The sequence below is a fragment of the Alexandromys fortis genome, unplaced genomic scaffold, assembly GCF_014885135.2.
Source record: "Alexandromys fortis isolate MF-2015 unplaced genomic scaffold, M_Fortis_MF-2015_v1.1 scaffold_27, whole genome shotgun sequence".
Classification (NCBI taxonomy): domain Eukaryota; kingdom Metazoa; phylum Chordata; class Mammalia; order Rodentia; family Cricetidae; genus Alexandromys; species Alexandromys fortis.
In genome coordinates this window covers 2186961-2206296 of record NW_026067952.1, presented here as the reverse complement: position 1 = coordinate 2206296, position 19336 = coordinate 2186961, and the positions used below count along the sequence as shown (strand labels likewise).

The 19336-nt window shown below is 50.1% G+C and overlaps 1 protein-coding gene across 4 annotated transcripts in view; it reads left to right on the top strand.

The window, feature by feature from the left end:
- Positions 1 to 15291, top strand: part of Eya2 (EYA transcriptional coactivator and phosphatase 2) — a 145733-nt gene extending 130442 nt beyond the window's left edge. For all 4 annotated transcript variants that reach the window (XM_050151219.1, XM_050151221.1, XM_050151220.1 and 1 more), the window contains 6 exons: positions 5286 to 5344; positions 7298 to 7458; positions 9602 to 9716; positions 10389 to 10510; positions 12710 to 12810; positions 14619 to 15291. In XM_050151219.1, the coding sequence (XP_050007176.1) occupies positions 5286 to 5344; positions 7298 to 7458; positions 9602 to 9716; positions 10389 to 10510; positions 12710 to 12810; positions 14619 to 14699 (639 nt within the window). In that variant the 3' untranslated portion in view covers positions 14700 to 15291. The remainder of the gene's footprint in view (positions 1 to 5285; positions 5345 to 7297; positions 7459 to 9601; positions 9717 to 10388; positions 10511 to 12709; positions 12811 to 14618) is intronic.
- The last annotated feature ends 4045 nt before the right edge of the window (positions 15292 to 19336 follow it).

The following is a 19336-nucleotide window of genomic DNA, read 5'->3' as shown; positions in this document are numbered from 1 at the left end:
TTTGACACCTTAACACAGACAGGCGTGCAGGCAAAACACCAAATGCACATAAAATACAAATACATAAATTATTAAAAATAAAACTAACCATCACACCCTATCCAGTAGGCGCCCCTTGGGCATTTGAACAGAGACCTAAGGTCGGTGAGAGAGGGGCCTGTGTGTATGTGGAGGGTCTTCCAGACACAATGAACGGCAGTGCCAAGGGCCTGAGGCACTGTCAAGGTTGGGTTCCAGGAACAGAGAGGAGGCAGCAGAGCTAAAATAGAAGAAGCAGAAGGTGGGGTACACTATGGGGTACAGCTTGGGAGCCAGTGTGGGGATCAGGGTCACATTCAAGGAGGGGTTGGAAGCACTGGACCCTTTGAACCTCAGAACGTGGTTCAGAGACTACCCATGGCTGCCCAGTGGAGAACAGACCATAGAGGTGAGGCCAGAAGCAAGGACCGTGGTAAGACCAGCAGCGAGGACAGTGGTCCTCACATCCCAGGAGGCAGACCTCACAGGGAAGATGTGTAAAGACTGGCTAGGAAGGTGCTGACCTCTGCCACATCCAGCATATTTGGGATGTGAGCCACTAACTGAGCACCCAACACTTGCCTCGTAACCCCCGCACGCAGGTGTGTTCATTAGGTGTGTCAGAGTTTAAAAGGCCAAGCTGACAAACTTGCTCTGTCTTCTAAGGACAGAAACTCTGACACCCCAGCAGCAATGCACCCCCCAGTACCCAGATCCTGGCCTCCCACCCCTTTCTCCAACATAAAGTCCTTGAGGGTAGCTCTGGAGCTGGGCAGGGAGTTGACAATTAACTGTGAGCATTTCCTACGGTGAGAAAGGGAGAGCCAGATGTGGTGATACACCCCTGTAATCTCAGCACTCAGAAGGCAGGAGCAGGCGTTTAAGATCAGTCTGGACTACATTGTGAGACCAACCTGGGCTACACAGTGAGTTCAAGGCCATCAGAAGGAAGGAAGGGGATGGAAGGGAAGGACAGAAAGAAAACACAACAGCTGGTTGTAGTGGTGAGGACCAATGGGGTATGCTTAAGAAATGGGGACAGAGGGATCACCAGAAACTAAAGAAGCTCTCAAACCCCAACAGTGCCTTACGTCAAAGGGACAAGATGAAACTGAAAGGGCCCCCAATGGCCAGAGCTGGGGTGACGTAGTGATTAATAATGAACTATTGAATTCCAACTCAAAGTACAGAATAAACACCCCCAGGTCCACACTGACGGAGACAACAATCGTGAATAAGTTAAGTGGGGAAGCAGACACATCTCCCAGGCAGAAAGCCCCAAATGCTGTGTGCAAACCTTGCAGCCTCTACAAGAGCCAGTCGGCTATGGCCAAGCCAGGGTTGTAAAGGACAGTGCTCCCCGCTCTGATGGTCTCGGCATGCCTCAGCACGCAGATGTCACCCCAGCTTTGTCGTGTTCCTTCTTCTGTGCATGTTGGTCTCTGTCAGAATCAGCATGTTTCTCCCATCCGCTGCCCGACCCCGCCTAGCTTCCCAAACCGTCTAGACCAAACTAGGCGCATGCAGGGTGATCCAGGCAAAGACAAAATCTCCCTTTTGTCCAAACCTAGGAGGAGACCACATCAGGGTCAGTTGCTGTGCTGATTTCCAAATAAAGATAACCTCACGGACGATGGAGGTTAAGGCTCCAACTCTGCTTCTTTGTGAAGGGGATAGCTCAGCCCATAACAGGCGCCAGTGCTCTCTGCTTCGTTTTCTCCCACGTAAGCTGGGACGATGAGAGTGTCTCTTATCTGAATGAAGGGCTGAGCAGAGTCCCTGCCTCGGTGACAGCTCAAGAACACATCAGGCCGGGCAGTGGTGGCACATACCTTTACTCCCAGCACTCAGTGGCAGAGGCAGGTGGATCCCTTTGAATTCAAGACCAGCCTGGTCTACAAGAGCTAGTTGCAGGACAGGCTACAGAAAAAAACAAAGGAAAAAAATAGGCAGATGTGGTCTCCTCCTCAATTATTTATTCAAAAGCAATGCATATAACTGATAATCCCTGCCCCTCCTCATGTGTGTGTGCACCTGTGTGTGCGCCTATGTGTGTGTGTGTGTGTGCATGCACACACCCATATTTGTTTTTACTGCTTTTTTTTTTCTGTTCTGAGGAACAAAACCAGATCCTCACAACACAAACGCTCTGTCACTGGACCACTCCCCAGCCTTCCTTTTGTTGTGGTGGTGACAATGGCCCTGGGGACTGAACTCAGACTACACAAGGACATCCAGCTGGGCCACACCCCAGCTCTCATATTTATTGCTATCTTTACCATTAATTTGTTGACACCATTTAAGTTAGGCTAATCCCTCCACTGCCCACTGGGCCAACCTCAGCTTCTTCCCTGTGGAGCTGCTGTTTCCTCCCAGACATATAAATTTCTAGATTGTTCTTTGTCCTTTTAAAATAGCAAGTATTTTAGTGGATTGCTATCACCACACCCAAGATTCCACAGTGAATGTCTCCTCCTTAGCCACTTCTCCACTATTCCAGACGCCTTGGAGTCCTGCGAGCACACTCAAGGCCTGCCCTTGTCTTCTGGGCTATGAGGTTGGAGTTCCCCAAACGGGAACCTTCAGTCCACTCTGTTCCCGTCGATGGAAGGGGAGGGGTACCCTGTTTCTCTCTGCACCAATAAGCTGACATTGAGTGACTGTTTGCTGCCCAGATTCCCTAGCCCACATCACCTTACCATAGGTGTCAAGGCCGTAGGACCCCTTTGCCTGACTTTACCGGTTGGTCCCAGTAAAACCCTTCACAGGGTAGTCCCTCCCTCTTTGACGTGAGATAGACCAGAATTTCCCCACAGGCCCTGAGAATGTGCTATATAGTGAGTTCAGCTTTGAGTACTGCCCCATATTTGGGGGTGTGCACAGCATAATCAGGGACACCAGTCTGCCTCCACGAAAGCTCAGTCAGGTCCCCTGCCCCCTGCACTGTCCAGCGACCCTGGCGCCGCTGGCTCGGAGGGTAATTTGATCCAGGTCAGCTGGTGGAGCATGAGGTAGCGTCTAGCGAGGGTCACGGTGTTTTATGAAGTTCGAAATGTGATCGCTACTGTTGTCACATTTTAGCGCCCCCAACAATCCCCTCACAAATGAGAAAAGCAGAGCCTCTTCGCATGCCTTTCCCCTGACGTCAGGGAAACCCTGGGAACCTGCCAGGGGAGGAGGGTAGGGATATGGGGCGCTGTCTGACCCCCGCAGGGCTCTCAGGCCTGAGAGGGCATCCTGTGCCAGGTTTGCAGTGCGCTGTGAGATGCCGGGTGCTCACTTTGTGTCCTCTGTGCCTGGGTCTGTAGAGTCAGCCTTGCATCTTAAATGCCAATCATCCAGGGGCTGGGGATGCTGCTCAGTTGACAGAACGCTTGCGTGGCGTGCATGAAACTTAGTTCCATCCCTGGCACATAAAAAACTTTGGTGGCACATGTCTGTACTGTATACCCAGCCCTCGGGTGGTGGAGGCAGGAGATCATCCTTGACTTCATAGTGAGTCAGAGACCAACTCAGGCTACCTAAGACTCTATCTCAGGAGAAGAGAGCTGTTCACCAGCTTGTCAGGAGGGCTGGTCCTGGGACCCTTCCTCATACAGGCCAGCTATGAGGGGAAGAGCCAGATAAACACTGTACGGTCAAGTGAGGCTAAGCCAAATGGGAGAAACTGCAGATGAACCTCCAGGCCCTGGGGCACAGCCAAAGATCAGTTCCAAATGACACGGTGCTGGAACTCAGAAAGAGGTCCCTTTACTTTAAATGTGGGCAATCGCTTCAAAAAATACTTTGGGAGGGTCTGGACCTACAGTTCAGTTGTTAAGAGCACTGGCTGCTCTTGGCACAGGACTCAAATTCGATTTCTAGCACCCACATAGAAGATTGTAGCTCGGTAACTCTAGTTCCAGAGGATCCAACACCTTCACAGAGACATACATGCAAGCAAACACAAATGCACATAAAAATAAAATAAATAAATGAAAGAAAATATCAATTCTTCTAAAAGAAGAAGAAGAAGAAGAAGAAGAAGAAGAAGAAGAAGAAGAAGAAGAAGAAGAAGAAGAAGAAGAAGAAGAAGAAAGCCATTCCAACATCAGACATCAGCCACTATATGCACCTGCATGGGTGAGTGCACAAGAGTGTGTGCACATATGAGTTAGCATGCACGTGTGCATGCACACACATGCATGCATGAACACACACATACTTTGCAGCATAGAATGGGCTATACAGCTAGGCCAGCTAACAAGCCCTTCCCTGGAAAAAACCTCACTGAGCCAGTCCAGAAGTCAGATGTTGACGTATTCCTTTTTCCTAGAGCAGCGCAGTTCACAGAACTTTCTGGGTTGACAGAGATCTGTGCATCTTGCTTTATGGTGTCCTCAGGTCCACGTGGTTGGTAATACGGGATTAAGGACAGAAGGGAAACCTAAGGCACACGGTGAGCTGCAGAGCCTGGATGCAACAGATCTCACTGTGTTGTGAAAGTTAACTAGCACCCACCTGATGACCAGGTGACACCGTTTCCTAGAGACTTGGGGAGCCTTGGTGTCCCCCAAAGCCACACTAGTTACCCCCTTTTCATTTGCAAAGGTCACTCAGCTGAGCTGGTCACTTACCTGGTATCTCCTTGTGGCCATGTGCTTATTCATATGGGTACCAAAGAGAAAAGCAGCCTATACTTAAGGCAAGGCCCTAAACTTTTGGGACAAAACCCAGACCAGTCCCCAAGAATGCCAGCTCCAGTGCTCACCCTTCCTCATCTGAGGACACACTCTTAAAACCAACACCAGCTGGGGGGGTTGGGGGAGGATGGCACAAGCCTTTAATCCCAGCACCTGGGAGGCAGAGGCAGGCGGATCTCTGTGAGTTTGAAGCCAGCCTGGTCTACAGAGCAACCAGGAGTCAGGGCTACACAGAGAACCCCTGTCTTGAAAAACCAATAAATAAATAAATAAATAAATAAATAAATAAATAAATAAGGCGCTAGGCTGGGACGTAGCCCAGTTGTTGGTGTTTGGTTAGGAAGCCTGACACCCTGGTCCTGTCACTAGCACAGCATGAAGTAGATGTGCACACCTATAATCTTACACTCGGGAATTGGAAGCAGAGGATCAGAAGCTCAAAGTCATCCTCTGCTACATACCAAGTTCAAGGTCAGCCTGGGCTACATTCAACCTGTCTCAAAAAAAAAAAAAATCAAACCAAAATATCGATCAGCTCCACTTCAGACTAACTGGCATGCCTTTGTCCTTATCATGTTTCCACAGGACTGTGACCAGATCCACGTGGATGATGTCTCATCTGATGACAATGGCCAGGATTTAAGGTAAGGATTTGGGAAGTCTAGCCAAGCATGGCTGCTCGTGCTTTTAATTTTAGCACTCAGGAGGCAGAGGCAGGAGGATCTCTATGAGTTTGAGACCAGCCTTGGTCTGCATCATGAGTTACAGGACAGCCAGGGCTATGTCGAGAGATCTTTTCTAATTTAGGGAGTCAAAACTTCTTCTGTGCTTGGGCATAGCTCAGCGAATACAGTGTTTGCCCACTCTTGGGAGGCTAAGGCAGAAGGCTGGCAAGAACAAAGCCTACCTGGGCTGCAGAGTGAGTTCAAAGCCAGCCTGGGCAACCTAGCAAGATCCTGTCACAGTAAGTTAACAAGAATAGAGACTAGGGCTATAACTCGGTGGTAGGATGTATGCTTGGCAGTCTTAACTCCAGATGTGTTCACAGTAGCCTGAGAGAGAAATGGATGCTCTCATTGTCTATAGCAGAGACTGCCCCCAACTTCTGCTCCAAGCTGAGGAGTTCCCTCCCCACTTAGAGACCCCAGCACAAGTCAAACTGGATTCTTGGCTTTACCACAAAAAGAATAAGCCAACATGGATTTTTTTAAATTAATTTTACTGTGTGCAGGTATGTTCATCTGAGCATGCGTGTGTAGAGCCGTAGGTTACATGTCCTCCTCTTCATTCTCCACCTTGTGTTAGTTTATTTTTGATATGGGATCTCTCAGTAAACCTGAGCTTACTATTTCGGTTAAGTCAACTGGCCAGCACTCCCAGGAGCCTCCTGTCTCTGCCTCTCAAGCACCCTCCAGCACTGAGGTCACAGGCCTCCATGAGCTGCATTCTTCATGGGTGCTGAGAATCCAAACTCAGGTCCTCTTGCTTGCTCAGCAGGCAATTCACCCACTGAACCATCCCCTAGTCCCAGATTTTAAGCACAGAATTTGATAGACAGGGAGATGTTTAGGGAAAGAATAAGACTCAAAGGAAAGGCCATTTTATTGTCCTTACCATGAGATAGGTAGGCAAGTGGATAGATAGATGATATATAGATCGAGAAATAGTTGATAGCTGATAGATAGGTAGATAGATGACTGATAAATGATAAATAGCTTAATACAGTGATACAGACAGATGATTGAAAACTGACTGATTTTATAATAGACATGATTGACAGATTAATTGAGGTTTGACAGGTAGGTAGATAGATATATAGCTGATAGATGGATAGATACCTGGTAGATAGATGATAAATGGTTATACATAATAGATTAGTGATTACTAGGTATTAGATGATAGATGACAGATAATGATTGACTGAATGGTAATAGAAAGATTGATGATTGATAGATTATAGATAGATGATCAAGAAATGGGTGACTGACAGGTGAAAGATAATAGATGGTTGATCATGACTTTGATTCATTGATTGATTGATTGATTGCAGAAAGACAGATGTTGACATCTGTGAGATCCTGTGACTGAGTTGATTCGGGAGTATAATTTATAAGGTTTAAAGGTTAAGAAAAGCTCAAAATTTAAGCGAAGTTTAAAACTTAAGTAAAGATACACGAGCCAGTTTACTTATCCCTCTTACCTTCAAGACTTCCCTGTCTTAAGTGAATGCATTTTGAGAGAGGCGTGCCAATCCAATAAGGTCAGACTCAAGGTTATACACACTCTGGCCCTCAGTGAGTACAGTTCACTGGTGCCTAAAATTCCATGGGACAATGATGGAGACTTTCTCAAGCTTGTCTACTGCGTGCAGGGGCGGCAGTAGTTCCCCAACAGAGTCTAGGGATGCAGTCTGATGCCCAAAGACAGAAGCAAGAGCTTTGCTCAGCCCTAGCGATGATGCAGCCATCTTTGAAATCTAATGAGAAACTGCCCCCTCTAGTGTATTCGTTTAGGGACCCATGGATACCCCAAGGCCACCACAGGCCCAGGGACCTAGGTCTCCCCACACTAATGCCACCCCTCTCCTGTCTCTCCAGCACATACAACTTCTCCACTGATGGTTTCCACAGCACGGCACCGGGGGCCAGCTTGTGCCTGGGTACAGGTGTGCATGGCGGCGTGGACTGGATGAGGAAACTCGCCTTCCGCTACCGCCGGGTGAAGGAAATGTACAACACCTACCGCAACAACGTGGGTGGTGAGTGACCAGCCGGACGGAGGACATGGGGGAGTATACAGAAGACTGAGCTAGGTGCTCCTGGACCCTGCTGTGGACCAGGAAGATTTTGGAAGATTCTGGATGACTACAAGAATACCAGTGGGCTCTCTGGCTTGTGTGTGTGTGTGTGTGTGTGTGTGTGTGTGTGTGTGTGTGCGTGCTCACACACACTGTATTCATGGATGTGTACATAAGTGCATGCAGGTACGTAATGTGTATGTGCACGTGGAAGCTGGTGTCTATTGTCTTCCTCAATCACTCCCCACCTTACTTTTTGAGACAGGGTCTCTCACAGAGCCTAGGCTTGCAATTAGGCTGGGCAAGCTGGCCAGCAAGCCCCAGGGGCCCTCTTGTCCCAGCCTCTAATCACTGGGATTACAGGCTGGTACTTTTTATATGATGCTGGGCATCTGGACTCGGGTTCACAAGCATGCACGGGGGAAGCACGCTAACTACTGAGCCATCGCCCTAGTCTTTGCTGGCTTTTGATGCATAGCCTTTCTGTGTAGCCAGGATAGCCTTGATCTCACAGCGTCCTTCTGCCTTGGCCTCCCAAATATGGTTACAAATGTCTCCCAACCACTCCCAGCTTCCTTGATGTCACACCTTGTCCCAGAACACTCAGTCCCCATGGAGTCCTCTTAACACTACCAAAGCCACTTAATGGCAGACTATATCTGCTCCTAGAAGAATACAGATTCCTGGTCCACTCCCACCGCCTACCAAGGCTGCCACTCAGGGCAGGTCATGGTCCCTCCAAGTCAGGTAGTTTGAGGACCAAGGACTGTCTCTGGAGCAGTCACCACAATTAAACTATTTACAAATGCATGAACCGGGCTGTCTCAGGATACAGGGCAGCACTGTGCCCCAGCACAGACAGGCTCAGCACCAAGCATGTGTCCGTCACCCTGTCACCCAGGATGGCCCTATGGTATCCCACGAGTTCCCCCCTGGACCTGTCTTGTGGGAGCAGACAGCCCAGAGGCTAAACAGACCTCAAACACATGGACTTTTAAATCCTAGCGCAAAGCCCTGGGAAGAGGTCGAGGACTTGAGCGAGGATACACAGGCGGGACTTAACCTGAGATGTTGGTAGAGGACTTAGCTGGGTAAAAGATGAGGAGGACAAAAAGAAAACAGTAGTGGGGATCTGTAATGGAGCATGCAAAGGTCCTGAGGTAGGCACACACCTAGTGTGTGTGACTGAGAATGAACCCTGAGGCTAGAAGAGAAAGACACTAGAGCCCTGGCGGGAACGTGAGGCTGGCTGCTCCAACAGGATCATCCAGAGACTCTGGACTTCATCTGAAAGCCTGGCTGAGAAAGACAGTTCAGAAACATCCAGGTAGGGCTCCAGAGGCAGCGGCCAGAACTACCTTCGTTCTTTCTTCCTGTGCTAAGCAAATGTGTCAACCCTTTGCAGGGCTTGGTTCTGCATCTAAAAGACAGAACGCAATTGGTGCCCCCCTCTGGGGCTTCTGTGAGGCTGAGAGGAAGGAGGTCACACTAAAAAACCCGTGCTCTGTGCATAGTAAGAGCCCAGTTGAGTTAGTCGTTAGCGTCTTCTGCTCTGTCTTTGTGTCCATCATAATGGTTCCAGCCTTCAGCTCCATACATTCGGAGCTTGTCACAATACCAAGCACATAGAAGACAATCTCGAAATATTGCATGAATTGGGGCGGGAAGGTGGGTGGGCAGGGAGGATAGGTGGGTGGGTGGGTCAGATGGATGGGTGGGCAGATGGGTGGGTGGGTGAGATGGGTAGATAGATGGATGGGTGGGTGGGTAGATGGATGGGTGGGTGGGTGGATGGGTGGGTGGGTAGATGGATGGATGGGTGGGTGGGTGGGTTAGATGGGTAGATAGATGGAAAGGTAGGTGGGTGGGTGGTTGGATGGATGGGTGGTAGGCGGGTGGGTGGATGGATAGGTGGGTGGTTGGGTGGGTTAGATGGTGGCTGGGTGGCTGGGCAGATAGTTGGATGGATAAATAGCAGATGTTCTGAGGATGAAGAAGATTGGTGAAATTGAGTTGACCGTGAATGATTTGAGCTCCACCACTCTCCCCCCACCCCTGAGTTTTTTCTAACATGAGAACGTCCTCTTTATTCCCTTTACTGCAGGCTTGATAGGCGCTCCCAAAAGAGAGACGTGGCTGCAGCTGCGCGCCGAGCTGGAGGCCCTGACTGACCTCTGGCTCACCCACTCCCTGAAGGCCCTCAACCTCATCAACTCCCGGCAAGTGGCCACCCCTCCCCCGTGCACAGTGGTGACATCTCCATTCCCTAGCCTGGCAGGACATGTGGAGGGGCCTTCCCAACTCTCAATTGCTGTTTTCCCAGGGTGCGCCAGAACTTAACTCTTCAAGGCCCAGTGGACACCTGCTGGGAGTAGCTGAAACCGCTTACCTCAGGCTCAGAACTCTGCTATTCTGTGGAAGTCAGCCCTCACCTGTCCAGACAGACCCACATCTGTTCTGTGTCCCATGGCCTGGAGCCTTGTAACCAATGAACTTGCAGCTCTTAAAATAGATTCTTGCTTCTAAGGAAGGGAAGGAAACTGAGGCACACCTTCAATCCCAGCACTCAGGAGGCAGAAGCAGACAGATCTCTGTGAGTTCGAGGTCAGCCTGGTTTACAGAGCCAGTTCTGGACCAGCCAGAGCTACACAGGGAGATCCTGTCTCAAAATCATATAAATGAATGAATGAAGAAGGCACCACCCCACTGCACACCAAGGTCAGGCAGCCTCAGGCCAGAAGCAGTGACAGTGTCCCTGGGCACTTACCTTACCTGAAGGCAGCCCAGCCAGATGATACCCTGCCCCTAGATCCTGTTATAACTCACCTGTGGCTTCAGGAATGGCCTGGTAGTGCCTTTGGGTCTGACACAAAGTTGCCTTTGTTCCCCAGACCCAACTGTGTCAATGTGCTGGTCACCACTACGCAACTGATCCCAGCCCTGGCCAAGGTCCTGCTGTACGGCCTGGGCTCCGTATTCCCCATTGAGAACATCTACAGTGCTACCAAGACAGGTAGGAGGGGCTGGGGTCGGGCACGGAAGGAACTCTCCCCAGCGAGTAGGGCTCAGGCCTCAAACAACCCTCAGACCCTCCAACAATGGAGCTGACCTCTGAGCACGGGTCTGGAGAGACAAGAATCAGACAGAGCCCTGTTTGCTCTCAGCCCCTTGCTGAGTTGAGTTCCTCGACAAATCCAGGAATGGTGGTGACTTTCTTTTTCTTATGAGGAGGCTCACTTTTTAATTCTTATATTCCAAATGCACAGGACTGAAAAAAAATAAACCTAAGGTTGGAGAGATGGCTGAGCAGTTAAGAGTACAGGCCCCTCTTCTAGAGTTCAATTCCCAGCACCGACATGACAGCTCACCACTATCTGTTATTCCAATTACAGGGGATCTGACACCTCACACAGACATACATGCAGGCAAAACACTAATGCACATAGAAAATAAAAATAATAAATTATGAAAAGATAACAAACCTAGGTCTGGGGAGAAGGCCTAGTGGGTAGCATGAGGACCCAAGTTCAGATGCCCAGTGACCACCCGAAAAAGCGCTGGACATGGTAGCACAAGACTTTGATCCCAACACTCAGGAAGCAGAGGCACGTGGATCCCTGTGAGTCTGAGGACAGCCTAGTCTACACAGTGAGTTCTAGGCCTGTCAAGGTTACATAGTAAGACCTTGTCTCAAGAAAACCAAACAAAAGCACACACACAAAAAACAAAACAAACTAGGCATAGCTTACATGCTTGTAACCCCAGCACTGAGCAGGCACAGCCAGCCAGCCTAGATGAATTGAAGAGCTCCAAGTTCAGTGAGAGACCCTCTCTCAAAAAACTAAGGTGGACAGAGATCTGGAAGACAGTGGACATTGACCTCTGGCCTCCACAGCACCCACATGGGCAAGAGCACCTATGCACACCCACCCGAACATACATGCATACACCACACATACACACAAAATCTAGTTAGTTGAGATGGTTTTATTTATTTATTTTTAAATTGCGTTCTTTTATTTTGTGTGTGTGTATGATGCATTTTGTGTGTTGTATGTACACATGTATGTGTGCATGGACGTACACATGCCTGTGTATGCAGAGGCCAGAGGGCATCAGAGAGCCTCCTCTATCACTTTCCTTCCAACTCCGTTTTTTAATCAGGTGTCTCCCTGAACCTGGGCCTTGGGCTCATTTGTTTTTTATTTATTTAGGCTATATTGCTGGCAGCCAGCAAGCCAGCAATCCCGTCAGCATGCACATATGTGGGCATGGCATGAGTGTGCATGCGTGGGTATGTAAAGGACAATGCCTGGTTTGTTACATGGGTGCTGGGATCTGAACTCGGGTCCTCATACTTACACAGCAAGCATTCTTACCAGCTAAGTCGTTGCGCCTTTTTTTGTTTATTTGTTTGTTTTTTTTTTTTCAAGATAGGGTTTCTTTTGGTTTTGGAGCCTTTCCTGGAACTAGCTCTTGCAGACCATAGACCAGGCTGGCCTCAAACTCACAGAGATCCACCTGCCTCTGCCTCCAGAGTGCTGGGATTAAAGCCGTGCGCCACCATCACCTGACTTCATTTTCCTTTCTTTTTAACTTTTCACTGTGGGCAAACAACATGATTATTTTCCGTGGCTCTGACAATTGAACTCAGTGCCTTGCTCACTCTAGGCAAAAGTTCTACCACTGAGCTACATCCCCAGTCCTCCTAGCTTTATTTTTTATTTTGAGATAGGGGCTAACTAAGTTGACTACTCTGGCCTTCAACACCCTAGTACCGGGGGCCGGCTTTAAACTTACGTTTTTTCTGCCTCAGCCTTTCAGTAGCTGAAATGGCAAGCCTGTCCCACCACACACTTGGCAACAATATAAACATCTTTGCTATTGTACATTTTGGGTTTGCAATAATAGCGACTAAAGGGGGCAGGACAGCGGGTTCTTTGTTAGTGTACGTTGCCAAGGCCCAAACAGCAGCGTCATAGACGGGAACCTGCCTTCTACCCTGCTCAGGCTCTTCCTGGGACAAGCTGCTCAGATTCTCTGGGTGGCTGGAGTTGGCCGCCTTCCAGTGAAGCTAATGGCAGTGTTGAGCTTGCTGTAGGACAGAAGACAGGGTGGCAGTGGCTGTCCTGGATAGCTGCCACCTACACTGTTTCACCCTTTGTGGGAACTCGGAGCTCTGATCTCCTCTCTTCCTCTCCACTCCGCGCAGGCAAGGAGAGCTGCTTCGAGAGAATCATGCAGAGATTTGGCCGCAAAGCTGTCTACATCGTGATAGGTGACGGGGTAGAAGAAGAGCAAGGAGCCAAGAAGGTACCTGCGGCCTTGGGCGGCATGCCTGCAGCGCGCACGCACGCGCGCGCGCACACACACACACACACACACACACACACACACACACACACACACACACACACACACGCGGGCTCCGCTCTCCGAGGCGGCTCACTCTTGCAGATCCGTCCTGAGTAATTTCCTCCCACAAATCCCCCTTATGGCCCTGGCCACTGCCCCTGGCATCCTGGCCCGGTTCTGGACCCCAGGGACACTGTGGATCAGCAGGGCCAACGCACGTGCGGGCGTTTTATTTCGTGCTCAGGGGCGGCAGGTTCCAAGAACGCTTCCCAGCTAATAAAGGCAGCATTAGGCTAATGAAAAAGACAATCCCACATCTGTGATCTCAGCCTCCAGCAGAGCACAGGGGCCTTTTTGGAAAAGAAACAGCTGCCCGGACCCTGGATCTGGCCCTGTCAACAGCACCCCAGAGAGCTGCCACCCCCACCCCAAGGCCAGGCAAGCTCCTAGTTAATGTCCCTAAGCTTAATTCTGGGACCTGCTTTCTCCCCTCACTGCCATTTAACAGATCCCAAGGAAATGCAAATGTGTTTAGGGTCCCTCAGGGAAAGAGAAGAAGCATGGCCCAGGAGGCCCCCTGCTATTCTCTCCCTGACAGAATGACTGAGGTCCTGTTCCTCCCAGCACAGCTAGGTCCCCTGACCTAGGGCCCACAGCTGCCATCTTCTTCCTCCAATTGCCCTTGTCCCCTCTTGTCACAGAACGATGGCCTCTGATGCTGCAGCCAGTATGAGGGCTGTATTAGCTGAGCACCTACTGTATGCTACCCACTACTCAGCCAACACACAGACTGAGCACCTACTGTATGCTACCCACCACTCAGCCAGCACACAGACTGAGGACCCAAAGTGCATGCAACATGCATGACAGGAGATAACAATAGCTTGGGGGGGGGCATGAAGCAGAGACTGGACATAGGGATTAGTGGGGTGAGGGGGCAGGTGACAGGCCCAGGTAGCGGTCAAGGCAGGCCTCACTGAGAAATGAACAAAGACAAGACAGCGTGTGAGCCGAGCAGGCAGCAAGGAGAAAAGAAGTGAGCTGAAGATTTGTAGGCAAGGGTGCAGCCGCAGCAGGCAGGGCAGGGCTGGAGGAGAGACCAGGGAGCTGCCCAGGCTCCAGAAGGGCTGCGGGCACTATGGAAAGAAAGTCTTTTCAAAGTGTGTCTTCCAAACTTTAAGTTCACCACGCAGGGCTGGGGAGATGGCTCAGCAGATAAAGGGGTGGTTCCTGCCGCGTGAACATGAGGGCCTGAGTTCACGGTTTCTATATCTTTGTAAAAAGTGTGTGTGTGTGTGTGTGTGTGTGTGTGTGTATGTGTGGTGTGTCTGGGCACTGGGAGGGGGCGTTAAGAAAAAAAGGTGGATCCCAGTCTAGCTGAGCTCTGAGTTCAGTGAGAAACCCTGTCTCAGGAAACAAGTTGAAAAGCCATAGAGGAAGTTAGCTGACATTCTTCACTGGCCCAGCAATACCCTTCTTGGGACGCCCTCCCCCTCAGGCACCAGTAGAGCAGAAACTCCCATTCTTCTTTCAAGGCCTGATACAAACCTACACCACCAGTCTCTGGGCCACCCCAACCCATCTACTGCCACCCAAACAGAGGCTGCCTCTCAAGATGTTTTGCACCTGCTGTGCTCCTGGGGGAGCAGAGAGGCTGGGCCTCACTGGGGGATGCTGGGCACATGGGGCCTGCCGGTGCTCTGGGACCCTCCAGGCTGGCTGGACAACTTGTATGAACATGCCTAACCAGACGCTTTCTGCCGTAGCACAACATGCCCTTCTGGAGGATATCCTGCCATGCTGACCTAGAGGCTCTGAGGCACGCCCTGGAACTGGAGTATCTATAGCAGTGAGGGGAGGCAGCCCTTGCCTGCCACCCACCACCGGGGCCCCATCATCTCACTCCATGAGAGCCCTAGACACCAAATTCTGGGTAGGGGCCCGACACCAGGGGACACGTCCCACAGCCTTCTCAGAAGTGTTCTCTTCCCTTGGGGACAGAGTCAGGCTGTGCTGTGAAACCCAGAGACCCAGATGAGGGAGGGTCAGCTGGGGAGGGCACGGAGGCAGCTCATCTTGGTTTCTTGTTTTTATTTATGGACGATCCCATCCCTCATGTCACCCGCTGGTCCCTGTGCTGTGGTTTCTTGGCTGTTAGTCTGGTTTGGGGTTCTACACTGGCTGTGCGGTGGTTCCCAGTTCTGTGCTTCAGGGACAGTCATTCCATGGACGTTGGTGAGGGAGGCCATCTGGGGCTGTGGGGACACCTCTTGCTTACTTGTCATTTTTCCAAGCCCCTCCCTGATGTCATGTGGACAGTGCGCGCGTGCCTTATGCCGCCATCTTATTTTGTAGGAAAAGGGGGACCCCGGGAAGGAAGAGGTACTCTGTGCTGATGGATAAAGGCATTAAATAAAGCCACGTTTACATTTGAAGGTGGACGATTGTGGTGACTTTTACCTGTTGTTTAGGTTTCCACGTGTTGACCTTTTCAAGTTGCAAAATAATAAAATCCAGTTTGAACCTGAATTGCTTTCAGTGACATGGGGAGGAGGCCTCAGCCAAAGCACACAGTGTCTGCATCTCCTTGACCAAATCTGAGCCCTGTTCTATCCAAGAAGCTAGATTTAGGGATGTTGGCATTAAGACAAAACACATAGCTCTCACCTCAAAGGACATACGAGACAGTTTGTTCTGCCGCCAAATGAGAGTGGCCTCGGCCCAGGGGTACACATTAGATTACCCCAAATTCCATATCCCAGCACGGTGACAGTTTCATGAAGTCTCATAACAGCAGAACAAAGAAGGTCATAAACTCAGACATCTTTAAATGTGCACTGGGGGAGTGTCAGAGCTAGGACGGGTTGCTGCAGAGCTAGGCGACCTCTCCTGCCGGCCTCCTGCTGTCTGATGCTCAGCTTTCGTGCTGGTGGAACCGGTGGTCTGTCAACACATTCCAAAGGTTTCAACTCTTGTTCACAAAGATGTTAGGTCAGGCACAGTTGGGTACAAGAAATGGCTGTTTGGGGGGCTAAAGTTAGCCTAAGATAAACTGTAATTGGGCTCTGGACCCACAGTGCTCCAACCTCTCAGCAACCGCTGAAGGTCTACACTGTGAGTCAGCTTTTAATGGAAGCTCCTGATCAGACAACGACTTCGTTTCTGGGAACTCTAGTTCTCCTGGCTGGATTTGCTCAAAAACAGACAGCTGAGGGGCTGGTCCCCCAAAGAAGCCCTCAGTAATGGTGAGCTATTACCAAACAACCTAGGGAAAGGGTAGTGAGCTGCCAAATGTTCTATAGTAACGCCAAATCCATCTCTCTCGTCATGGGCCTTGGCTTTGATGAGGACAGGATATAGGTTAATAAGCCAGTGTCCGGGGCAGGAAGGACATCAGAGAGGTGCTGAGGACACTGTGAGCATGTTGCTGCGCAGGACCAAGTCCATCTGACTGACACATGGGCTCCTTCGTGAAGGAAAATCCAGGATCCCTGGAGCCACACTAAAGGAGATGGACTTTGTCATGGGAGCCTCGGAACTAGAGGATTGTCACCAGAAGGCTGTCAGCAAGTGTGGTAGGCACTTCCTGATTAGACTCTACGTTGCATTACAGAATATTTCGGTAGACAAAGGAAGGCATGCGCAACAGTGGTCTCGTAGGATCGCCTGCCATATGGCATAGCTTCAACTGTCAACTTGATACAAACCTAGTCACCTGGAAAGGAAGAATTGGCCTGATCAAAAAGGCCTGTGGGCGAGTCCTGCAAGGCCTTTTCTTAATTGCTAATTGAGTAGGAGGGCCCTGCCCACTATGGGAGGTGCCATCCCTAGGCAGGTGGGCCTGGACTATATAAGACAGGCAGCTGAGCAAGCCAGTAAGCTGAGTTCCGCCGTGGTCTCCACTTCAGTTCCTGCGTCTACGCCCCCGCCTTGACTTCTCTCGCTGATGGACCGTGACCTGGAAGTGTGAGCTGAAAAAATCCTTTCCTTCCTTGCGTTGCTTTTGGTCAGTGCTTTCACCCAGCAGCAGAAAGCAAACCAGGGCACCGTCGTGGTCACGTGATGACAATCGCCTAACAGCACACTTCTCGGTATTTATCCCTAAGTGGCCGTGGAGCTGGAGATGGCTGGGTGAGTGGTCAGGTGGGTCATGGCCGTTGGATGGTTAAGCGGAAGGGTCAGGAGCGGGTACATGCACTTGAGCCGCTGGAATACAAAGACGAATGGATGGATAGGTACCTCTGCTGAGTGCCAAGCTGGAAGGCTGGATAGATCCTGGGCGCATGGATGAACAGAAGGTTGTGGGGAGCTGATGAGCGGTTGGGTGATGAAGTGAACAGAGGAACAATGGCTGGATTAATGGTTAGAAATAATGGATAAGGGCTGGAGAGATGGCCCAGAGGTTAAGAGCACTAGCTATTCTTCCAGAGATCATGAGTTCAATTCCCAGCAACTACATGGTGCCTCCCAGGTACCTATAATGAGATCTGGTGCCCTCTTTTGGCATACAGGCATGCAGAATGCTGTATACAAAATAAATAAATAAATCTTGCCGGGCGGTGGTGGCGCACGCCTTCAATCCCAGCACTTGGGAGGCAGAGGCAGGCGGATCTCTGTGAGTTTGAGACCAGCCTGGTCTACAAGAGCTAGTTCCAGGACAGGCTCCAAAACCACAGAGAAACCCTGTCTCGAAAAACCAAAATAAATAAATAAATAAATAAATAAATAAATAAATAAATAAATAAAATAGGGCCTCACTATGTAATTCAGACTGGTCTTGAACTCCTGGCAATCCTGCCTCAGCAGGAGGGCTGGGATCACAGACATGGGCCACCATACCTGACTCAAGAGATTTTAGCTTGTAATACAAAACATGGCTCTGAGCTCTCAAAGCCTTGCCAGTCTGGGGTGGCAGGCTAGAAGCAGGCACTGGGATCGCATGCTGTAGATGATGCAGAATAAGGAATCTGTGGACTGGTTGTTCACCACTAGGCAGATGACATTTGGGCTCAGACAGGATGGGGACCAGAGAAATCCTTCTAAGGAAAGGAGTGAAGACAGGAAAGTGAGGAAGAGGAGCGGATAGGACAAAGGAACCTTAGGGAAGTGCTGGGGGCCAAGGCTAAAGCAGAGGCTATGTGGAGCCCAGTTGGCCTTGGATTGGGGATCTTATTTTAAATCTCGTGAAAAGACCTGGGAGGATATAGACCACTGTGTGGTCTAACTGATGCTTTCCACACACCCGGCTTTGAAGGGGATATTGTGGCCTGGTCACAGGGCTCCTTCCTGGATTTCAAGTTTTGTTATTAGGTTTTTCATTTTATGAGCAACATAAACTTTATGGCACAGATCTCAAATCTCACCATCATGATGTCTTTACATGACTCCATTGAGGTAGTTACGTCACACGGATCAAAACAGAAGAGTCCGAAAGGCCTGCCTGCTCCTGCCCCCTCGGCTCCACACCTCCACTGCACTGGTTTCTGTCTCTGGGCCTGGTGCACATGGGCTCTATTAGAATGTCCCCTTGGTGCTTAGCTTCCTTCCTGTGGAATGTCCCCAGGTACAGTCACGTGGTGGCTTGAACCCGTAGTGTATCCTGACTAAGATGCAGCCTTGAATAAGATCTGGACCTGCCAAGTGTGCTTTACCTGGGCGGTGGGGAGGGAGGGGCATGAGTTCAAGGTCAACCTGACTACTTAGCGAGACCGTGTCTAAAAAAAAAAAAAAAAAAAAAAGAATTAGAAAGATGGCAGATAAATTTATAGGTTAAGTGATGTCAGATATATAGGTAGACAGACAGACAGAAAGACAAACAAATAGATAAAATTTATAGGTTGTTTGATGATGATAGAATAAATCACTTTCCACAAGGCAGTCAGCCCCAGCGGTGCTATGCTCACCAGTGACCACCAGGCGGCAGTGTGACCACAAACTGGCCTAGCTTAGCTATGGGCCTAGGCGCCAGCAGTAGAATGAACCTGGCCTTGACAGGATTTTGCAGTCACAGAGCCGCACTACCCAAGAGTTAACAGAAGGGCGCCTTTGTCAGTGGCCCCGTCTCAGACACGCTGCCTCTGGAGACAACAGGAATGGTGGGCCTACAGCAACACCAACTTAAACGTGGACTCTTCTTTTCCACGGTAAAATTGGTCATCGTGTTTAGATTGTTCCGAGAAATGCTATTTATTTTATTTTTGTTTGGGAGGTTTGTTTTGGTGTTGGTTCCCTGAGACAGTCTCTGACCTCCAACTTGCCACGCTGCAGAGGCTGGCCTTGAAGTCCTGATCCTCCTGCCTCCACCTCCCAAGTGTTCCCACGTGCACCACCGCACCTGGAGGCTCATTCTCGAATGGTGGTTAAGTCAGCTTCGATCAGACACTGGCTCTAAACATCCACGTTAGACCAGGGATGGTGGCACAGGCCTGTCCTGTGTTTGAGGCCAAACTAAGCTACAGACTGAGTCCTTGTCTCAAGACTGGGA